Source organism: Rattus norvegicus, chromosome 1, assembly GCF_036323735.1.
Source record: "Rattus norvegicus strain BN/NHsdMcwi chromosome 1, GRCr8, whole genome shotgun sequence".
Lineage (NCBI taxonomy): Eukaryota > Metazoa > Chordata > Mammalia > Rodentia > Muridae > Rattus > Rattus norvegicus.
In genome coordinates this window covers 70,226,471-70,248,652 of record NC_086019.1, presented here as the reverse complement: position 1 = coordinate 70,248,652, position 22,182 = coordinate 70,226,471, and the positions used below count along the sequence as shown (strand labels likewise).

At 37.3% G+C, this 22,182-nt stretch overlaps 1 protein-coding gene across 1 annotated transcript in view; it reads left to right on the top strand.

Annotated features, from left to right (window-relative positions):
* The first annotated feature begins 7,768 nt into the window (after positions 1-7,768).
* Vom1r22 (vomeronasal 1 receptor 22) overlaps positions 7,769-22,182 on the top strand; it is a 33,142-nt gene continuing 18,728 nt past the window's right edge. Inside the window, exon 1 of the mRNA XM_063280556.1 lies at positions 7,769-8,527. Within this exon, the coding sequence (XP_063136626.1) occupies positions 7,769-8,527 (759 nt within the window). The remainder of the gene's footprint in view (positions 8,528-22,182) is intronic.

Here is a 22,182-nt window from a genome sequence, read left to right as displayed (position 1 = left end):
AAGCAGAACATTCTGTCCACATAACTGACTGAAAGAGAGGAAAACAGGTCTACAGCACTCCTGACACACAGGCTTATAGGACAAAATGAAAGCAGTACTAAGAGACCATATACTAGCAGATTAATAACACATCTGAAAGCTCTAGAATGAAAAGAAGCAAAGACACCCAAGAGGAGCAGACAGAAGGAAATAATCAAACTCAGGGCTGAAATCAACCAAGTAGAAACAAAGAGAGATATACAAAGAGTCAACAAAACCAAGAGCTGGTTCTTTGAGAAAGCCAACAAGATTAGATTACCACTTGGCCAGACTAACCAGAGGGTACAGAGAGATTATGAGAATTAACAAAATCATAAATGAAAAGGAAGACATAACAACAGAATCTGAGGAAATTAAAAAAAATCATCAGATCCTACTACAAAAGCCTATATTCAACAAAATGGGAAAATCTGGATGAAATGGACAATTTCCTAGGTCTCTTAGTACTGCTTTCATTTTGTCCCTTATGTTTGAGTATGTTGTACCTTCATTTTCATTAAATTCTAAAAAGTATTTTCTTTCTTTCCTTGTTTCTTTTTTTGTTTCTTTCTTTGTTTCTTTCTTTGTTTCTTTCTTTTTCTTTCTTTCTCCCCTAAGAAAGTTATCACTGAGTAGATAGTTGTTTAGCCTCTATGTGTATGTATGTGGGCTTTCTGTTGTTTTTTTTTTACTGTTGAAGATCTGCTTTTTTCCATGGTGATCTGATAGGATGCATTGGATCATTTCAATTTTCTTGTTTTGGTTGAGTTTTGTTTTGTGTTCTTGTATCAATTGAGGGTTGTTTGTGACCAGTTATATGATCAGTTTTGGAGAAGGTACCATGAGGTTGTGAAAACAAGGTATATTCTCTTTATTTAGGGTGAAATGTTCTATAACTATTTACTAAAGCCATTTGGTTCATAACCTATGTTAGTTTCACTGTGTTTCTGTTTAGTTTCTGTTTCTACGACCTGCCCATTGGTGATAGTAGGGTCTTAAAGTCTCTTACTATTATTCTGGAAGGTTCAAAGTGTACTTTGATCTTCAGTAATGTTTCTTTTACAAACGTGGGTACCCTTGCATTTGGGGCATAGATGTTCAGAACTGAGTGTTCTTCTTGGTAGATTTTTTTTCCTTTGATGAATATGTAGTGTCCTTCCCGATCTTTTTGATAACTTTTAGTTGAAATTCTATTTTATTTGATACTAGAATTGCTACACTAGCTTGCTTCTTTAGACCATTTGCCTGGAATTTTTTTCCAGCCTCTTACCTTGAGGTAGTGTCTGTTTTTGTCACTGATGTATGTTTCCTGTGTGCAGCAAAATGCATGGTCCTGTTTATATATCCAGTATCCTTAGTCTATATCTTTTTATTGGAGAATTGAATGCAATGATTTTCAGAAATGTTACGTACCAATGATTGTTGCTTCCTCTTAGTTTTGTTGTTAGAGGTGGAATTATGCTTGTGTGGTTCTCTTCTTTTGGGTTTGTTTGAGAAGATTAGTTTCTTGTTTCCCTCCTTTTGTTAAAGTTTTCTTTCTGTTTTCTTCTGTAGGGTTCGATTGGTGAAAAGATATTGTTTAAATTTAGTTTTGTCATGCTATATCTTGGTTTCTCACTCTATGGTAACTGAGAGTTTTGCTGGGTATAGTTGCCTGGGCTGGCATTTGTTTTCTCTTAGGGTCTCTATGACATCTGCCCAAGATCTTCTGGCTTTCAGAGTCTCTTTTGAGAAGTCTGATGTAATTGTAATGGGTCTCCCTTTATATGTTACTTGACCTTCTTCCCTTACTGCTTTCAATATTCTTTCTTTTTTCCTGTGCATTTGGTGTTTTATTTATTTTGTGATGGGAGTGTGTCTTCTTGTAGACAAAAATGCATGGCAAGAATCTGTATAGTAGCACAGATACATTACTACATAAGAGATTAACTTTACAGGTAATACGAAATAACTCACAAAATAAACACTTTTCTCTTTTTAGTTTTTTTTCTTTTTTAAATTTTTTTTACTAGACATATTTCTTTACTTACATTTCAAATGTTGTTCCCCTTCCCAGTTTCCTGTCCATAAGCCACCATTTCCTCCCCTTCCACTCCCCCATAAGGGTATAACCCCTATGCATCCCCCTTATTGCCACCCATATTCCCCTGCACTGGGAGTCTAACCTTGGCAGGACCTAGGGCTTCCCCTTCCCCTGGTGCCCCAACAAGGCCATTCTCTGCTACATATGCAATTGGAGCCCTGCGTCAGTCCCTGTATAGTCTTTTGGTAGTGGTTTAGTCCCTGGAAGCTCTAGTTCATTGGCATTGTTGTTTTTATGGGGTTGCAAACTCCTACAACTCTTTCAATACTTCCTCTAATTCCCCCCAAAGTATTCTCATTTCGGTGCTTTGCTGCTACAATTGACCTCTGTATTGGGCGTGCTCTGGAAGTGACTCTCAGAAGAGATCTATATCTGGTCCCTTTCAGCATGCATTTTCTAGCTTTATCAATCTTATCTAGCTTTGGTGGAGATATATATATATATGGGCCACATGTGAGGCAGGCTCTGAATGGCCATTCCTTGAGGTGCTGCTCTAAAATTTGCTTTCATATCCCCTCCTGTGGTTATTTTTCCCCTTTTAATAAGGAGTGGGAGCATCCCCATTTTGATCATCATTCTTCTTGAGCTTCCTGTGGTCTGTGAATTGCATCTTGAGTAATTCGAACTTTTTGGCTAATATCCACTTATCAATGAGTGCATACCAAGTGTGTTTTTCTGTGAATTAGTAACCTCACTCAGGATGATATTTTCTAGTTCATTCCATTTGCCTATGAATTTCATGAAGTCATTGTTTTTGATAGCTGAGTAGTACTCCATTGTGTAGATGTACCACATTTTTTAATCCATTCCTCTGTTGAAGGGCATCTGGGTTCTTTCCAGCTTCTGGCTATTATAAATAATGCTGCTATGAACATAGTGGAGCATGTGTCTTTGTTGTATGTTGGAGCATCTTTTGGGTATATTAAAATTTTGTTTTAGGGCAATAAAAGTACAAAACTATTTTTATAAAATAAAAATGGAAACTGGAGGAAAGACTCGAGGAGTAGAGGGGGATTGCAACTCCATAGGAAGAACAATGTCAGCTGACTGGACCAACCACTGTGCCCCTGGTCTAGACCACCAACCAAGGAGGGATCTCTGGCTCCAGATACCTGTGTAGCAAAGAATGGCTTTGTCTGACATCAATGTGAGAGGAGGCTCTTGGTCCTATGGATGTTTGATGCCCCAGTGTAGAAGGATATTGGATTTTTGGTGCAGTAGTGTTGGAGTAACTTCATAGATGCGATGCAGGGGTGAGAGAGGACAGATGTGGGATGGGGGTGGGGATTATGCTGGGGTAACTAGGAACAGGGATATCATTTGATATGTAAACATATTTAATGATTAATTAAAAACATTAATTAAAAATATAAGAGAAAAAACAAATACTGAGGTTATTCTCCAATTCAACTCTGTATTCATTGATATAACATGGGGTTATTACTGTGTAGATTGGAAACCATAAATACACATGAAGAATGCCAGAATTCAGGGGTATAAGTCTCAAACATGGAAGAAGTTAGCAAGATTTTTATGACTCTAGTATGCTTTAGTCCTTCTCCTACCTTGGAGAGATGTGTAACACATCCTTCACATTCCTCAAGATTTTACTGTTAGTGTCCATCTGGGTTTAAATATCTCAATGGTATGACTGCTCCCACAGGATTTCTTCAGGGTAAATATTTTTAAATTTTCATGCATTTTCATGCACTTCTTTTCCTGTACATAACCCCCTATCTATATTCTTGTATGCAACATAAATAAAACTCATTGGTTCAGAAAGTTGAATTTTTGTGTTCTGCATTTATTCACGTTCATCTGTTCCTCATCTAAAGTAAGGAGAATTTTTCTTTCATATTTCCACCAGAATGGTATCTCACAACGTACCTATACTGAAAAGAAAAACATAAAAGGAAGGTAATATCATGATTGGTCACCAAAGTTATGTATGTGATGCTGACTTTACCAAGCAGAATAGTACTCTTTGGTTTACAAGAGAACTCAGAAGAAAATTATGATTTCTATACTAGCCTTATTGTAGAGTTCCTCCTTCCAACCTAATTCTATTCTCTGAGAATTATACCTCATGGTTGGAGCCCATCTATCCCTGTCTTTGCACATTCATTTTTCTACTACAGACTGCTTACGGGCCACTCTTCACCACATCATTACATTTGAGGCCACCACCTATTGGTGTAGACATGATCCACTTAGCCCTTTACTACAGCATCTTTCATCTTTTCCTCCTAGGCCATACCTGTTCCTTTCACCACCCACTGGACTTGCTGAAGCACTTCCTACTAGGGATTCCACAGTGACCATATTACTTGATTCTAAGAGGGCAACAGCAACAACAACAACAAAAAATGAACAGAATGGAGGCAAGACATACTATTACTACCAAGAAACATATCAAAGATTATAATTGCACATACTCAAAAACTCAAACATGGCTATCTAAGACAAAATGTCTCCACCAGAACTCAATTACCTTATTACAGTAAACCTTGAAAAATTAAATTAAGCTGAATCACAAAACAGATTTGTGTATGTTTAAGCACACTGAGGAAGATAGTAAATTACATAATGAAGATTGTGAATACATAAAAAATAATAAATAAAATAGCAAATACAGTTCAAGACAAGAAATAGAAACAGAACTACTGTAGAAAACCCAAACTGAAATAAAACCAAAAAATGATGTTAAACCAAAGTCTGAGAGATCAATTTTACCAATATAGTACAAAACATGAAAAAAGAGAGTTTCTGTTGTTGAAAACAAGATAGAATAAGCGTACACCTCAGGAAAAGAAAATGTTAAATCTGAGAAACTACAGGCACAAAACATTTAGAAAATCTGGGAGTCTGCATAAAGAACAAAATATGTAAATATCAGAGATAGAGAAGGGAGAAGAAAGCTAAATCAAACACATTGAAATTCTTCACAAAATCAATAATAAAATTGCTAACCTTGAGATGGAGGTTCTTATCAAGGTACACAATTCATAAAGAGCTCCAAGTAAACAAGATCAGAAAATAAATTACCTATGACACATAATTCTAAAAGTATTCAACAGAACAATGAAAGAGTATTAAAGTCTTAAGTGGAAAAAGACCAATCCCATTTAAAGGCAGACCTAATAGAATAATATTCAATTTCTGAATTGAAACTCTACAAAGCAGAATTACTTGGATAAACCTTCTACAAATTCTAAAGTATTACAGATTCCAGAGCAGAATATTATACACAACAATATTATCCATCCTGTGAAGAAAGAAAACCTAACACTATAAAAACAAATGTAAGTCTTTCTATCTATCTATCTATCTATCTATCTATCTATCTATCTATCTATCTATCATCTATGAATCCATCCATATCTTCAGATAGCAGTAGAAAGAAACTTTCATTTTGAGGAGGTTAATCACACTCAAGAAGGCACAATAAATTAACAATCACTGAAAAGTAAGTTAAAAGGAAACAAGAACACACACCATAAGAAACAATATATCAGAAGTCAATAAACATTGATCATTAATAACACTCAATGTTAAGGGTCTCAAAATTCCAATGATAGGACACAGATTTACATATTGGACTAGGAAGGTGGACACATCTTTATCGTACCTCCACTAATGTCACCTCACCATCAAGGATAGGTACTAACAATAGAAGAACAGTATCTAAAGGTACTAATATAAAACATGGAAAGAACTAAAAAAAACCCAATTAAAAACAAGAGAACAACCCAATTAAAAATGGAGAAATAACTAGCCAAAAGAACTCTAAAAAGATGAAATAGAAATGGCTGAAAAACCCTTGAAGAAATGTTCAACATCACTAGTCATCTCTGTAATGCGAACAAAAATAACTTTGACATTTCATCTTACAGAGTTAAGTATGTCCATGCTCAGTAAAATAAATCTTAGATGATTGTAAGATGATTTAAGGAAAAGAAACACCAATTGCTGGTGGGAAACCAAAGCTGTTAGAGAAATCATTGCCTGAATGACAACATTCACACAATCCTCCCGGTCCTCTGACTTTCAAAATTTTTCCATGTTCTAGTGAGAATATTCTGTGAGCCTAACAGAGAAAAAATGATTCAGATTTCCTATATAAAGTTGCGCATTCAGTTTCTTATTCTAATCTTCAGTAGCAATGCTTCTCTGTGTTCACTACTTAGTGCAATAAAAAGCTTCTCTTCATTGAATGTTGGAGAAGCACAAACATATATAAATATGTATTTTACACGTATGTATACTTATGTATATCTATATATTATGTACGTAAGAGAACCAACACACACACACAGAGTCAGAGCCAAAGACAGACATCTACAGAGACAGAAGATTAACAACATGGACACTTAAAAATGTTAATAAGTTCTTATTGGTGCCTAGATTTCTCTAAATATGTTTTTGTTTTGTTTTGTTTTTTATACAATGTAACATAAAAATGTATCATTTGAAGAAGTACTCCTATCCAACAAGTGAAGTTGGTTAACCTTTAAATGATCTTTCTAGTGTTGCTTTTGTGTGAATATTTGCTTCAAGGTCAATAACATGCACTATAGTGTAGACTGGATAAGGCAGTTGATACTGTTTTCTTTACCAAACACCCTAGATAATACTGTGTATCACTGTAAAGGGTAGCCAATGGATCTATTTTGTCAGTTCAAAATTAATTTCTGTATCCTACAGTCAAAATATGTGCTGTCTATATCAATTAAGCATTATAGTCTAGTTATAGAACTTACCAATATCAATGGCAAATATTTGAATTTGTTTATTTCTACTGTAACCTATTGAGTTAGTACATAGTATGGAGGAAAAGTCACTAGTTAAGCTCCTTCCAAAAAACGTAAATGACTGCCTTTGAAGAGCATCAAAATGAATGATTTGGATTTTTAAAAAGGTAAAGGAAACACAGTGGTGGGAAAACTCCGCACAGCCAAGCTACATATATCTCACTCTATAATCTTCTTGGAACTAAAATGATGGAGCAACTTACAGAGATGAGGCACAGAAAAAAAACCCTCTCTTCTGTGCTTGTTCCTACTGAGAAAAAGTAGAAACTCAATGAGACACACAATTCACTGTCAGTCTTTCCCAGTTCAGTGTTTTCAGTTCCCTCTGTGCAAGATGCTGTCTGCCACCAGGGATCAAGGATAAGTTAAGAAGAGTCTCCTAAATTGGTCTAACATTAACTTATGTCACACTGGGAAGAGACTTTTAATTGCCTTCTCTAAATATCACTTTACAGGGAGAACACTGAGAAAATGTGTGGCTCCTTGATATGACACATTGCTACAGCAGGTGAAATAATAACTAGGTCTGAGGGGAGGGAAAATCAAAGATTTCATAGGCCTGTATCTAAGGCACTTGGTACCTGACTACAACTAAAATCCTGACCACGCAGCCAGGCACTGAGATCAGCATCCTATCAAGTAAAAGATTTTAGTGGCTATAATCGATTGCCACTGGCAGAAACCTTTAACTTACTAATGGCAAAGGGGCAGAATCCTGTGACACACTAATGGCAAAAATATGAGGAAGACCATGTATTCATGAATATATGTATATGTATGTATGTATGTATGTATGTATTTGAAGGCTGGCCTCATCTTCCCTGACAGTGTTTGGCTGAGAGCTGGATGCAACATCATGGCAGCCAGTGAAGTGGCTGTAGGAGGGATCTTCTTGTTACAGACTGTGGTTGGGTTTCTGGGCAATTGTTTTCTCTTCCACCATTATCTATTGCTTAACTTCAATGGGTTTAGGCTAAGGTCCAGATACTGGATTGTGATACACTTGAGTATAGCCAACATCTTAATTCTGTTGTGTAAAGGAGTGCCACAGACAATGTTGTCTTTTGGGTTAAAAGACTTCCTCAGTGACTTTGGATGCAAAGGGACTTACTATCTCCACAGAGTTGGCAGGGGTGTGTCCATAGGCAGCACTACCTTCCTGAGTGTCTACCAAGCCATCACTATTAGCCCATTGGAATCCAGATGTTCAGAGTTTAAAGGAAGACGACAAGAACAAATTGGTTCTTCTGTTTACCTAAGTTGGATTCTGTACATGCTTATCAGTAGCGTTAACCTTGTGTATGTGAGAGCAAAATACATCAAGAACGACACAGCAAATATAATAGATATGGGATACTGTGTTACTACTGCAGATAAAATCAGAGACTTACTGTATGTAGCACTGTTTTCAGTTCCTGATTTTCTTTTTATGGGGTTCATGGTCTGGGCTAGCACCATTACGGTTCTCATACTTCATAGGCACAAGCAGAAAATGCAACACATGTCCAGTGCCAAAGTATCTTCCAGATCATCTCCTGAGACAAAAGCTGTCCAAACCATCCTTCTCCTGGTGAGCACTTTTGTCTTCTTTTACACACTTTCCTGCATCTTTATTGTATGTATAACTTTTTCTAGTCATCACAAATGGCTGTTGGTGAATGTTTTTGTATTACTTTCTGGATGTTTCCCAACTGTCAGCCCCTTCTTAATCTTAAGACCTGAGTCTACTGTGTTCATGAGTTTTTCTTTTATCTCTACAAAAAAAAAAGAAACAAGCAGGGGGATATTATCTTAAGATGAACATATAATTTGAAAGCTTTTTAAAAATGTATTGTTTTTATAATTACACCATATTTTTGTAAGTGGAGGAGAGCCACCATTTATTATGAAGACAAATGACTCATTAAAATAAGCCTTTGCATTGTGAATATGTGCATGAAGTATAAGTATTAATATTTTAATACATATATGTCTGAGCATACTCTTATTCATGTGGCATTAATTATTGTTCACTCAATATTTAAAAATACACTGTGCAACTTATAGAAGTATAAAATGTCTCAAAAGACATTAAAGCTATAGATTTTAGGTTTTACAAAGTTGTAAGAGTGATAACATGTTTTAACAAAAAAGTAAGTTATTTTATATTTTAGTGCTATATTTTGTAAGAAACTTGTTAAAAGAATTTATTTTTATTAACTTTAAGACTATTTTCAAGGTATGTTTTTCAAACAGCCAATTTACACAGTGAAGTGATATGCTTGTTGAATAGCTCTCAGGTGCTTTCATAATCAGGTGATATCATAATCATAATATTATGAACATTTATTAACTTAAATCTCAATCTGTTACCCATTCTATTTCCTTTATCTGTTCATTCCACCTTCTAACATTAATGTCCATAATTCTGTATCCCTGTTTTTATATTTACATTCATACTTTATGCTCTTTAATGGGTTTATTTTCCAACAAGATATTCTATGACATTAAAATATAGGTTTCCTTTTGGTGTAAATCTTTAAAATACTGATCTGAATTCATTGCATGTGAGTCAACCACAAATTGCTCAATGCTTTTCCAAAATTGGACACATGTCTGCATGCTGCTCATTCTTGGAGACACCCTGTTGTCAGTCTACAAGATTCCTTCTCATTTTCTTCTACAACTACACTAATTAAAGCTTATAATATGACAGGCATATCCTATATTTCCATAACATTTTCATTTTATTTCTGGAGAAATATAGTTTGTAATGTTTTATATTGAATACATTTCCATATGCTTTATTGTTCTCTGTATTTTCTCATGTTTGTTTTGGAATTGATCTCCACTTATATTAGGTCTTCGGTTTAAGCCTTGTTCTCTCAATGCAAGTGTGCAATGAGTTGGTGAGTATTTTTAAGCATTAATTAGACATTTTCTGTGTTGATGGTAGATTCCCCAATCTGAAGATTCAGGGATGGTGGAAACAGTTTGTAGTTCCCAAGAGGGCATTTAGATATTCGAGAATGTAGTTCACTGCTTTTCTGTCAGTCATTTGGCAACCTGATTTCTTATACACACAATATCACCCTGCCTAGAAGTGACATTAGCCAAAACATCATGGAGTCTCCCCCTTAAATCATCAATCAAGACAATGTACAAAATATTGTACCATGGGATAATATATTATAGTCAGTTTTCCAGATAATGTTGCCTCATACAAAATAGCACTAGCAAGTGTCAATTTGACATAAAACTAGAAAGGCCAACAGATTTCTTATCAATGTGGCACATAAATTTATCACTCCAAATCATTTATATTCCTGTCCAGCCTCAAGAACTCATCACCATATTAACATTGATATAATAATATAAAGCAGTTCAATTTTCTTAAAAAGTTCAATCTCCTGAAAATATCCAAAATCCCTTTCAAAATTCATATCATTCTAAAATACCAAAATTATCTATAATATCTAAAAACCTTTATGTAACAACCATAGTCTCTCTAAAACGCCACTTTTCTGTAAAACTGAAAACTTCATTTAAACGTTCAAAGTTCAGAATTTGTGGGTTCTATGTCTTCAAACTTAACTTGAATACTCTCTTACTTCTAAAGGGAAATATCAGTGTCAGAATCATAGTTTAACATAGCAAAATGAAAGGGCAAACTGTGTAAGTAACTCATTTCAATGTTCCTCCCAATGGCTTGCAATAACTTCTTCAGCTCTGGCCGCTAACAGTAAACACAGCTAGCCTCTTGGGCTCAGGCAGCTCTACTTTACAGTTGGGGATGCTCTTGGTGATTGACTCATCATAATGATGACTCCAAAATTTTGCAATACCCTGCTGCAACTTCACAGAGTGTTCATCATTACCTTCTGCTGGGCTTTCTTCAGTGACTCTGACACTGTGACTATGTGCCAATCAACAAATGTTCCACACTTCTCCTTAAACCTTTGTTATTCTAGTCCAACTGGATTGAACTTTTACCAATAGCCACCCCAGTCCTTTCTTTATGTATTCCAATCCTGCCATAGTGCTAAGCTTCAGGTGCTCTTCATGAACCCCAGCATCCTTTCATAACCAGTAATATCGAGGTGACTCTTAAACAATACCAAGTTTGTCTGAGAGCATGAGTTGCAGCCTTGTCCTATTCTGAATCTCAGTTTCTGTGTGCTGACTCTAAAAGAAACAATCTTAGATGATTTTCCCTCAAACATACTCATCTTTCTTAATGACAGCCCATTCTTAAGCCCCAGCTAAGTAGAATCTTTTGTTGTAATAAAGAAAAACTTTTACTCTAGGGGTTTATGTCTCATGTTATCAAAGAAACTTCTTCAGCACAAGGTAACCAGACCCTACAGATTATTAACATAAAACATGGCACAAATGTTTTTGAGAGAGACTTTGCATCTCTCTGAAACTCCAGAGGGCAATCTCCATCATTTGCTCTGCTCTCTTCTTCTAGATTTCCACAATAAGCTACTCACTGTTGTAGCTCAAAGTAACAAAGTCATTCTGCAGTCCTCCATAGAAATTGTTAACATTTTTCACAGAAAAGATAACAGAGAAATACCAATACCTTATATAGCTTTTAACCCCTTTGATCAAACACTATGAACAAAATCAACTTGATGAGAAAGGAGTTTATCTCATTTTACAAATCTCAGCCTATACTCCATTACTGAGGAGCAGAAATCAAGCATGGAGAAATTTGGAGGCACGAAAAGATTCCTGCAAGATAAAGGAGTGTTGTTTAACTGCCTTCCTCTTCATGGCTTTTTCAGCCTTCTTACTCATACAACTCAGACACAACGGGAAAGGGGGAGTGCCTTTGAGTTGAAACTTTCCGAACCAATCACCACTAAAGAAAATACAATATAGATCCATCTTTAAGGAAACTGATGGATGTGTTTTCTCAGTTCAAATTCTATCCTCTGAGTTTGTTAGATCCTGTTGCAAATTAAAACAATAAGCAAAAATCAGTAGAAAGGCAAGAAATTTAAGGATTTAAAAGGGTGTAGGGAAATTAATTCATAGAGACTAGATGTGGAGAAAGACATTTACAAGACCTGTGATATTTTGTGAAGACTGTTCTCTGCTTTCTCTCAGAAATTTTTAACTTTCCTTCTTTCAAGTAACTTGGTCATCACTGACTCTTTCAGTCATCTAACATATCGGAGCCTCAGTAAGCTGTTTCCGAGTTTGAGAACAGTGGGGAAAACACATTTACAATATCATATGACAATCCAAATGATAAAATACCACTCTGAGGGTTAATAACAATGTGGTGTGAATCTGTCCTACCTGAAAGTTGGGTGTCTCTATATGCCACATATATTACAGTTTTTAAAAATTCACATGTGTTTTTTAAGGTTATGAAGCACAAACTGAGAAAAGTCTTAATGTTATCTCTGAAGTAAATTGCTAAGCCCTATAACAGGGAAACTTTTAATGCATGCATATAATTTTTGTACTCTGGAGGTTGAAGCAAATGCAGAAATAATTTCATGACATCTTTGACACATAGAGAATATCTTTGCAGCCTCAAATATATAGAAAATTTCATAACAACACAGGTTTATGATTAGCCTAAATTTGAAGTTATTTTCATAGAAAACCAGAATTTTTGGATGTTCCTTTAATTAAGCTGTGTACTATATTCTGTTCATGGCAACTATTTTTGACTAACAGAGAGTCTTTGGTAGCACATAAGATTTCCGTAAGTTCAGATCCATAATTTTCCTTATGAAAGGAGGAGAGTGTATTTCATGCCTTCCAAGTTTCAAGAGCTATTGACTGAGAAGAAAAATTCTCACAGAAACTGTGGCTCTTTGTCATAGTAACTAGCTGCATTTCAAATTGAGTTTCAAATGAGTAGTTTGTAAAAAAGAAAAACTGAGGAGTCATGATCTTACCTAAGAATTATTTTATTATTTTATTTATTTACATTTCAAATATTATCCCCCTTCTTGATTCTCCCTCCACTAGAACCCCACACACTCCTCCCTCCCTTGCCTTTACCTCTAAGAGAGTGCTCCCCCAACCAGACATTCCCACCTCACCCATCTAGCCTCTGCATTCTCTGAGGCATCAAGGCTCCACAAGACCAAGTGCATATCCTCCCACTGAGATCAAACCAGGCAGCTCCTTGGTTGGTGACTTAGTCTCCTGGGTCTGACTAGTTGCTACTATTTTTGTCCCTGAATTTGTTTTAGACAGGAAAAATTCTTGGTCAAAATATTTGAGATAGGCGGGTAATCCTTTTCCTCAATTAGGGACCAGGTCTATCTACCGGAGGTGGTCTTTTCAGGTTCTATGTCCCCACTCTTGGGCATTTCAGCTGAGATAATCCAACTGGGACCTGGTAGACTCTGAAGTCCTTGGTGTCGGGGACTTTCTAGTGGTTTCCTCCCATCTTCCACCCACACTGCTACATATTTCTATTCATTCTCCTGGCCCTCTTGTCCTCTATCCTAGCTCACACCATACCTGATCATGCTTCCCCTTTTCCTTCCCCCACTCATCTCCCATCGAGCTCCATCCCTCCCTCTGCCTCCTGTGATTGTTTTGTTTCCTTTCAAAATGGAATTGAAGCATCTACACATGGGCCTTCTTGTTAAGATTCATATGGTCTATGAGTTGTATTATAGATTTTCTTAACTTTTAAGCTAAAATCCACCTATCAGTGAGTACATACCATGTACTTTGGGGTCTGGGTTACCTCAGTTCATTTGCCTGCAAAATTTGTGAAATCCTCATTTTTAATAGTTAAGTGGCACTCTATATTGTGTAAATGTACCACATTTTCTATAGTACTCTTCCTATGAGGGACATCTGGGTTGGTTCCAGCTTTTAACTATTAAATAAGGCTACTATGAACATAGTGGAACATGTGTCCTTGTTATACAGTAGAGCATTTTTGGGTATATTCCCAGGAGGGTTATACCTGGGTTTTCAGGTGGAAGTAATTCCAGGTTTCTCAGGAGACTCCACATTGATTTCCAGAGTCATTATACAAGTTTACAACCCCACAAACAATGGCCTTTTTAAACTATGTTATCCCTACAACCTATGAGCATGGGAGATCTTTCGATACTCTGATGTCTTCTTCAATTTCTTTCTTCAGTTATTTGCAGTTCTTTCATACAGATCTTTCACTTGCTTGGTTATAGTTACACAAAGATACTTTATATTATTTATCACTATTGTAAAGAGTGATGCTTTTGCCTTATTTATAATAGCCAGAAGCTGGAAAGAACCCAGATGCCCTTCAACAGAGGAATGGATACAGAAAATGTGGTACATCTACACAATGGAATATTACTCAGCTATCAAAAACAACGAGTTTATGAAATTCGTAGGCAAATGGTTGGAACTGGAAAATATCATCCTGAGTGAGCTAACCCAATCACAGAAAGACATACATGGTATGCACTCATTGATAAGTGGCTATTAGCCCAAATGCTTGAATTACCCTAGATCCCTAGAACAGACGAAACTCAAGACGGATGATCAAAATGTGAATGCTTCACTCCTTCTTTAAATGAGGAAAAAGAATACCCTTGGCAGGGAAGGGAGAGGCAAAGATTAAAACAGAGACTGAAGGAACACCCATTCAGAGCCTGCCCCACATGTGGCCCATACATATACAGCCACCCAATTAGACAAGATGGATGAAGCAAAGAAGTGCAGACCGACAGGAGCTGGATGTAGATCGCTCCTAAGAGACACAGCCAGAATACAGCAAATACAGAGGCGAATGCCAGCAGCAAACCACTGAACTGAGAATAGGACCCCTGTTGAAGGAATCAGAGAAAGAACTGGAAGAGCTTGAAGGGGCTCGAGACCCCAAAAGTACAACAATGCCAAGCAACCAGAGCTTCCAGGGACTAAGCCACTACCTAAATACTATACATGGACTGACCCTGGACTCTGACCCCATAGGTAGCAATGAATATCCTAGTAAGAGCACCAGTGGAAGGGGAAGCCCTGGGTCCTGCTAAGACTGAACCCCCAGTGAACTAGTCTATGGGGGGAGGGCGGCAATGGGGGGAGGGTTGGGAGGGGAATACTCATAAGGAAGGGGAGGGGGGAGGGGGATGTTTGCCCGGAAACCGGGAAAGGGAATAACACTCGAAATGTATATAAGAAATACTCAAGTTAATAAAAAAAAAAAAGAGTGATGCTTTTCCTAACTTCTCTATCAGCCCATTTATTCATTGTAGTGAGGAAGGCTACTGACTAATTTGAGTTAATTTTACATTCTGCCAATTTTCTGAAATTGTTTATCAGTTGTAGGAGATCTCTGGTAGAATTTTGAAGGTCGCTTGTGTATACTATAATATCATCTACAAATAGTGATTTCCTTCCTTCCAATCCCTTTGGCCTCCTTTTGTTCTGTAATTGCTCTAGCTAGAACTATAAGTACTATATTGAATGAATAGGGATAGAGTAGGCAACCTTGTCTCAGAGTTTAGTGGGATTGCTTCAAATATCTCTCCATTTAACTTGATGATGGCCATTGGCTTGATGGAACTTGGTTTTATTTTGTTTAGTCATGTGAGTTGAATTCCTGGTCTCTCCAAAATTTTTAACATGAAGGGGTGTTGTATTTTCTCAATGTCTTTTTCTGCATCTAATAATATGATCACATAATATATTTAGTTCATGTAGTAGATTACATTGATGGATTTCTTTATATTGAACTGTCCCTAAATTCCTGTGACAAAACCTACCTGATCATAGGGAACGGTTATTTTGATATGTTCTAGGATTTACTTTTTGAGAATTTTTCTGTGTATATTTACATCAATATTCACAAACATATTTGGTGTGAAGTTCTTTTTCTTTGTTGGGACTTTGTGTGGTTTAGGTATCAGAGTAACTTTGGATTCATTGAGCAAATTAGGTAGTGCTTCTTTTATTTCTATTTTATGGAATAGTTTGAGGAGTATTGGCAATAGGACTTCTTTGACGGTCATGTTTGAATTAAAAACATCTTGGCCTGTGCTTTTTTTCATTGGGAGAATTTTAATGACTGCTTCTATTTCCTTAGGGTTTATGGGACATGTTAGATGCTGTACCTTATCCTGATTTGAATTCGGTATGAGGTATTTTTCTAGAAAATCATCTATTTCATCTAGATATTCCAGTTTTGTTGAGTATATACTTTTGTAGTAATATGTGATGATTTTTTTTAAATTTCTTCAATTTCTGTTTTTTTTGTTTTTTTTTTTTTTTTTATTAACTTGAGTATTTCTTATATACATTTCAAGTGTTATTCCCTTTCCCGGTTTCCGGGCAAACATCCCCCTCCTCCCTCCCCTTCCTTATGGGTGTTCCCCTCACAACCCTCTCCCCATTGCCGCCCTCCCCCCATAGTCTAGTTCTCTGGAGGTTCAGTCTTAGCAGGACCCAGGGCTTCCCCTTCCACTGGTGCTCTTACTAGGATATTCATTGCTACCTATGGGGTCAGAGTCCAGGGTCAGTCCATGTATAGTATTTAGGTAGTGGTTTAGTCCCTGGAAGCTCTGGTTGCTTGGCATTGTTGTACTTTTGGGGTCTCGAGCCCCTTCAAGCTCTTCCAGTTCTTTCTCTGATTCCTTCAACAGGGGACCTATTCTCAGTTCAGTGGTTTGCTGCTGGCATTCGCCTCTGTATTTGCTGTATTCTGGCTGTGTCTCTCAGGAGCGATCTACATCCGGCTCCTGTCGGTCTGCACTTCTTTGCTTCATCCATCTTGTCTAATTGGGTGGCTGTATATGTATGGGCCTTCTCTCTTTTTTTTAAATTCACTTGAGTATTTCTTATATACATTTCCAGTGTTATTCCCTTTCCCAGTTTCCGGGGCCAAGATCCCCTCCCCCCTCCACTTTCTTATCGGTGTTCCCCTCCCCATCCTCCCCCCATTGCCGCCCTCCCCCCAACAATCTAGTTCACTGGGGGTTCAGTCTTAGCAGGACCCAGGGCTTCCCCTTCCACTGGTGCTCTTCCTAGGATATTCATTGCTACCTGTGAGGTCAGAGTCCAGGGTCAGTCCATGTATAGTCTTTAGGTAGTGGCTTAGTCCCTGGAAGCTCTGGTTGCTCGGCATTGTTGTTCATAAGGGGTCTCGAGCCCCTTCAAGCTCTTCCAGTTCTTTCTCTGATTCCTTCAACAGGGGTCCTATTCTCAGTTCAGTGGTTTGCTGCTGGCATTCGCCTCTGTGTTTGCTGTATCCTGGCTGTGCCTCTCAGGAGAGATCTATATCCAGCTCCTGTCGACCTGTACTTCTTTGCTTCACCCATCTTGTCTAATTGGATAGCTGTATATGTATGGGCCACATGTGGGGCAGGCTCTGAATGGGTGTTCCTTCTGTGTCTGTTTTAATCTTTGCCTCTCTATTCCCTGCCAAGGGTATTCTTGTTCCCCTTTTAAAGAAGGAGTGAAGCATTCACATTTTGATCATGCGTATTGAGTTTCATTTGCTCTAGGCATCTAGGGTAATTCAAGCATTTGGGCTAATAGCCACTTATCAATGAGTGCATACCATGTGTGTTTTTCTGTGATTGGGTTACCTCACTCAGGATGATATTTTCCAGTTCCAACCATTTGCCTACGAATTTCATAAAGTCATTGTGTTTGATAGCTGAGTAATATTCCATTGTGTAGATGTACCACATTTTCTGTATCCATTCCTCTGTTGAAGGGCATCTGGGTTATTTCCAGCTTCTGGCTATTATAAATAAGGCTGCGATGAACATAATGGAGCACGTGTCTTTTTTATATGTTGGGGCATCTTTTGGGTATATACCCAAGAGAGGTATAGCTGGATCCTCAGGCAGTTCAATGTCCAATTTTCTGAGGAACCTCCAGACTGATTTCCAGAATGGTTGTACCAGTCTGCAATCCCACCAACAATGGAGGAGTGTTCCTCTTTCTCCACATCCTCGCCAGCATCTGCTGTCACCTGAGTTTTTGATCTTAGCCATTCTCACTGGTGTGAGGTGAAATCTCAGGGTTGTTTTGATTTGCATTTCCCTTATGACTAAAGATGTTGAACATTTCTTTAGGTGTTTCTCAGCCATTCGGCATTCCTCAGCTGTGATTTCTTTGTTTAGCTCTGAACCCCATTTTTAATAGGGTTATTTGTCTCCCTGCGGTCTAATTTCTTGAGTTCTTTGTATATTTTGGATATAAGGCCTCTATCAGTTGTAGGATTGGTAAAGATCTTTTCCCAATCTGTTGGTTGCCGTTTTGTCCTAACCACAGTGTCCTTTGCCTTACAGAAGCTTTGCAGTTTTATGAGATCCTATTTGTCGATTCTTGATCTTAGAGCATAAGCCCTTGGTGTTTTGTTCAGGAAATTTTTTCCAGTGCCCATGTGTTCGAGATGCTGCCCTAGTTTTACTTCTACTAGTTTGAGTGTATCTGGTTTGATGTGGAGGTCCTTGAATCACTTGAACTTAAGCTTCGTACAGGGTGATTAGCATGGACCGATCTGCATTCTTCTACATGTTCACCTCCAGTTGAACCAACACCATTTGCTGAAAATGCTATCTGTTTTCCATTGGATGGTTTTGGCTCCTTTGTCAAAAATCAAGTGCCCATAGGTCTGTGGGTTCATTTCTGGGTCTTCAATTCTATTCCATTGGTCTATCTGTCTGTCTCTGTACCAATACCATGCAGTTTTTGTCACTATTGCTCTGTAATACTGCTTGAGTTCAGGGATAGTGATTCCCCCTGAAGTCCTTTTATCGTTTTAGCTATCCTGGGTTTTTTGTTATTCCAGATGAATTTGCAAATTGTTCCGTCTAACTCTTTGAAGAATTGGATTGGTATTTTGATGGAGATTGCATTGAATCTGTAGATCGCTTTTGGTAAAATGGCCATTTATACTATGTTAAACCTGCCAATCCATGAGCATGGGAGATCTTTCCATCTTCTGAGGTCTTCAATTTCTTTCTTCAGAGTCTTGAAGTTCTTATTGTACAGATCTTTTACTTGCTTGGTTAAAGTCACACCGAGGTACTTTTTATTATTTGGGTCTATTATGAAGGGTGTCGTTTCCCTAATTTCTCAGCTTGTTTCTCTTTTGTGTAGAGGAAGGCTACTGATTTATATGAGTTAATTTTATACCCAGCCACTTTGCTGAAGTTGTTTATAAGCTTTAGTAGTTCTCTGGTGGAACTTTTGGGATCACTTAAATATACTATCATATCATCTGCAAATAGTGATATTTTGACTTCTTCTTTTCCGATCTGTATCCCCTTGACCTCCTTTTGTTGTCTGATTGCTCTGGCTAGAACTTCAAGAACTATATTGAATAAGTATGGAGAGAGTGGGCAGCCTTGTCTAGTCCCTGATTTTATTGGGATTACTTCAGGTTTTCTCCATTTAGTTTAATGTTAGCAACTGGTTTGCTGTATATGGCTTTTGCTATGTTTAGGTATGGGCCTTGAATTCCTATTCTTCCTGGACTTTTATCATGAAGGGGTGTTGAATTTTGTCAAATGCTTTCTCAGCATCTAATGAACTGATCATGTGGTTTTGTTCTTTCAGTTTGTTTATATAATGGATCACGTTGATGGTTTTCCATATATTAAACCATCCCTGCCTGCCTGGGATGAAGCCTACTTGATCATGGTGGATGATTGTTTTGATGTGCTCTTGGATTCGGTTTGCCAGAATTTTATTGAGTATTTTTGCATCTATATTCATAAGGGAAATTGGTCTGAAGTTCTCTTTCTTTGTTGGGTCTTCTTGTGGTTTAGGTATAAGAGTAATTGTGGCTTCATAGAAGGAATTCAGTAGTGCTCCATCTGTTTCAATTTTGTGGAATAGTTTGGATAATATTGGTATGAGGTCTTCTATGAAGTTTTCATAGAATTCTGTACTACACCCGTCTGGACCTGGGCTCTTTTTGGTTGGGAGACCTTTAATGATTGCTTCTATTTCCTTAGGAGTTATGGGGTTGTTTAACTGGTTTACCTGTTCCTGATTTAACTTTCGTACCTGGTATCTGTCTAGGAAATTGTCCATTTCCAGCAGATTTTCAAGTTTTGTTGAATATAGGCTTTTATAATAAGATCTGATGATTTTTTGAATTTCCTCTGAATCTGTAGTTATGTCTCCCTTTTCATTTCTGATTTTGTTAATTTGGACACACTCTCTGTGTCCTCTTGTTAGTCTGGCTAAGGGTTTATCTATCTTGGTGATTTTTCTCAAAGAACCAACTTTTGGTTCTGTTGATTCTTTCTATGGTCCTTTTTGTTTCTACATGGTTGATTTCAGCTCTGAGTTTGATTATTTTCTGCATTCTACTCCTCCTGGGTATATTTGCTTCTTTTTGTTCTAGAGCTTTTAGGTGTGCTGTCAAGCTGCTGACATAATGCTCTTTCCTATTTCTTTCTGCAGGCATTCAGAGCTATGAGTTTTCCTCTTAGCACAGCTTTCATTGTGTCCCATACGTTTGGGTATGCTGTACCTTCATTTTCATTAAATTCTAAAAAGTTTTTAATTTCTTTCTTTATGTCTTCCTTGACCAGGTTATCATTGAGTAGAGCATTGTTCAATTTCCACGTATATGTGGGCATTCTTCCCTTATTGTTATTGAAGACTAGTTTTAGGTCATGGTGGTCTGATAGCACGCATGGGATTATTTCTATCTTTCTGTGCCTGTTGAGGCCCGTTTTTTTGACCAATTATATGGTCAGTTTTGGAGAAAGTACCATGAGGAGCTGAGAAGAAGGTATATCCTTTTGCTTTAGGATAGAATGTTCTATAAATATCTGTTAAGTCTATTTGGCTCATGACTTCTCTTAGTCTGTCTACGTCTCTGTTTAATTTCTGTTTCCATGTTCTGTCCATTGATGAGAGTGGGATGTTGAAATCTCCTACTATTATTGTGTGAGGTGCAGTGTGTGTTTTGAGCTTTAGTAAGGTTTCTTTTACGTGTGTAGGTGCCCTTGTATTTGGGGCATAGATATTTAGGATTGAGAGTTCATTTTGGTGGATTTTTCCTTTGATGAATATGAAGTGTCCTTCCTTATCTTTTTTGATGACTTTTAGTTGAAAATTGGTTTTGTTTGATATTAGAATGGCTACTCCAGCTTGCTTCTTCTGACCATTTGCTTGGAAAGTTGTTTTCCAGCCTTTCACTCTGAAGTAGTGTCTGTCTTTGTCTCTGAGGTGTGTTTCCTGTAGGCAGCAAAATGCAGGGTCCTCGTTGCGTATCCAATTTGTTAATCTATGTCTTTTTATTGGGGAGTTGAGGCCATTGATGTTGAGAGATTTTAAGGAATAGTGATTATTGCTTCCAGTTATATTCACATTTGGATATGGCGTCATGTTTGTGTGCTTTTCTTCTCTTTGTTTTGTTGCCAAGACGATTAGTTTCTTGCTTCTTCTAGGGTATAGCTTGCCTCCTTATGTTGGGCTTTACCATTTTTTATCCTTTGTAGTGCTGGATTTGTAGAAAGATATTGTGTAAATTTGGTTTTGTCATGGAATATGTTGGCTTCTCCATCTATGTTAATTGAGAGTTTTGCAGGATACAGTAACCTGGTCTGGCATTTGTGTTTCCTTAGGGTCTGTATGACATCTGTCCAGGATCTTCTGTCTTTCATAGTTTCTGGCGAAAAGTCTGGTGTGATTCTGATAGGTCTGCCTTTATATGTTACTTGACCTTTTTCTCTTACTGCTTTTAATATTCTTTCTTTATTTTGTGCGTTTGGTGTTTTGACTATTATGTGACGGGAAGTGTTTCTTTTCTGCTTCAATCTATTTGGAGTTCTGTAGGCTTCTTGTATGCCTATGGGTATCTCTTTCTTTAGGTTAGGGAAGTTTTCTTCTATGATTTTGTTGAAGATATTTACTGGTCCTTTGAGCTGGGAGTCTTCACTCTCTTCTATACCTATTATCCTTAGGTTTGATCTTCTCATTGAGTCCTGGATTTCCTGTATGTTTTGGACCTATAGCCTTTTCCGCTTTACATTATCTTTGACAGTTGAGTCAATGATTTCTATGGAATCTTCTGCTCCTGAGATTCTCTCTTCCATCTCTTGTATTCTGTTGGTGAAGCTCATATCTACAGCTCCTTGTCTCTTCTTTTGGTTTTCTATATCCAGGGTTGTTTCCATGTGTTCCTTTTTGATTGCTTCTATTTCCATTTTTAATTCCTTCAACTGTTTGATTGTGTTTTCCTGGAATTCTTTCAGGGATTTTTGTGACTCCTCTCTATTGGCTTCTACTTGTTTATTTATGTTTTCCTGGAATTCTTTCAGGGATTTTTGCGATTCCTCTCTG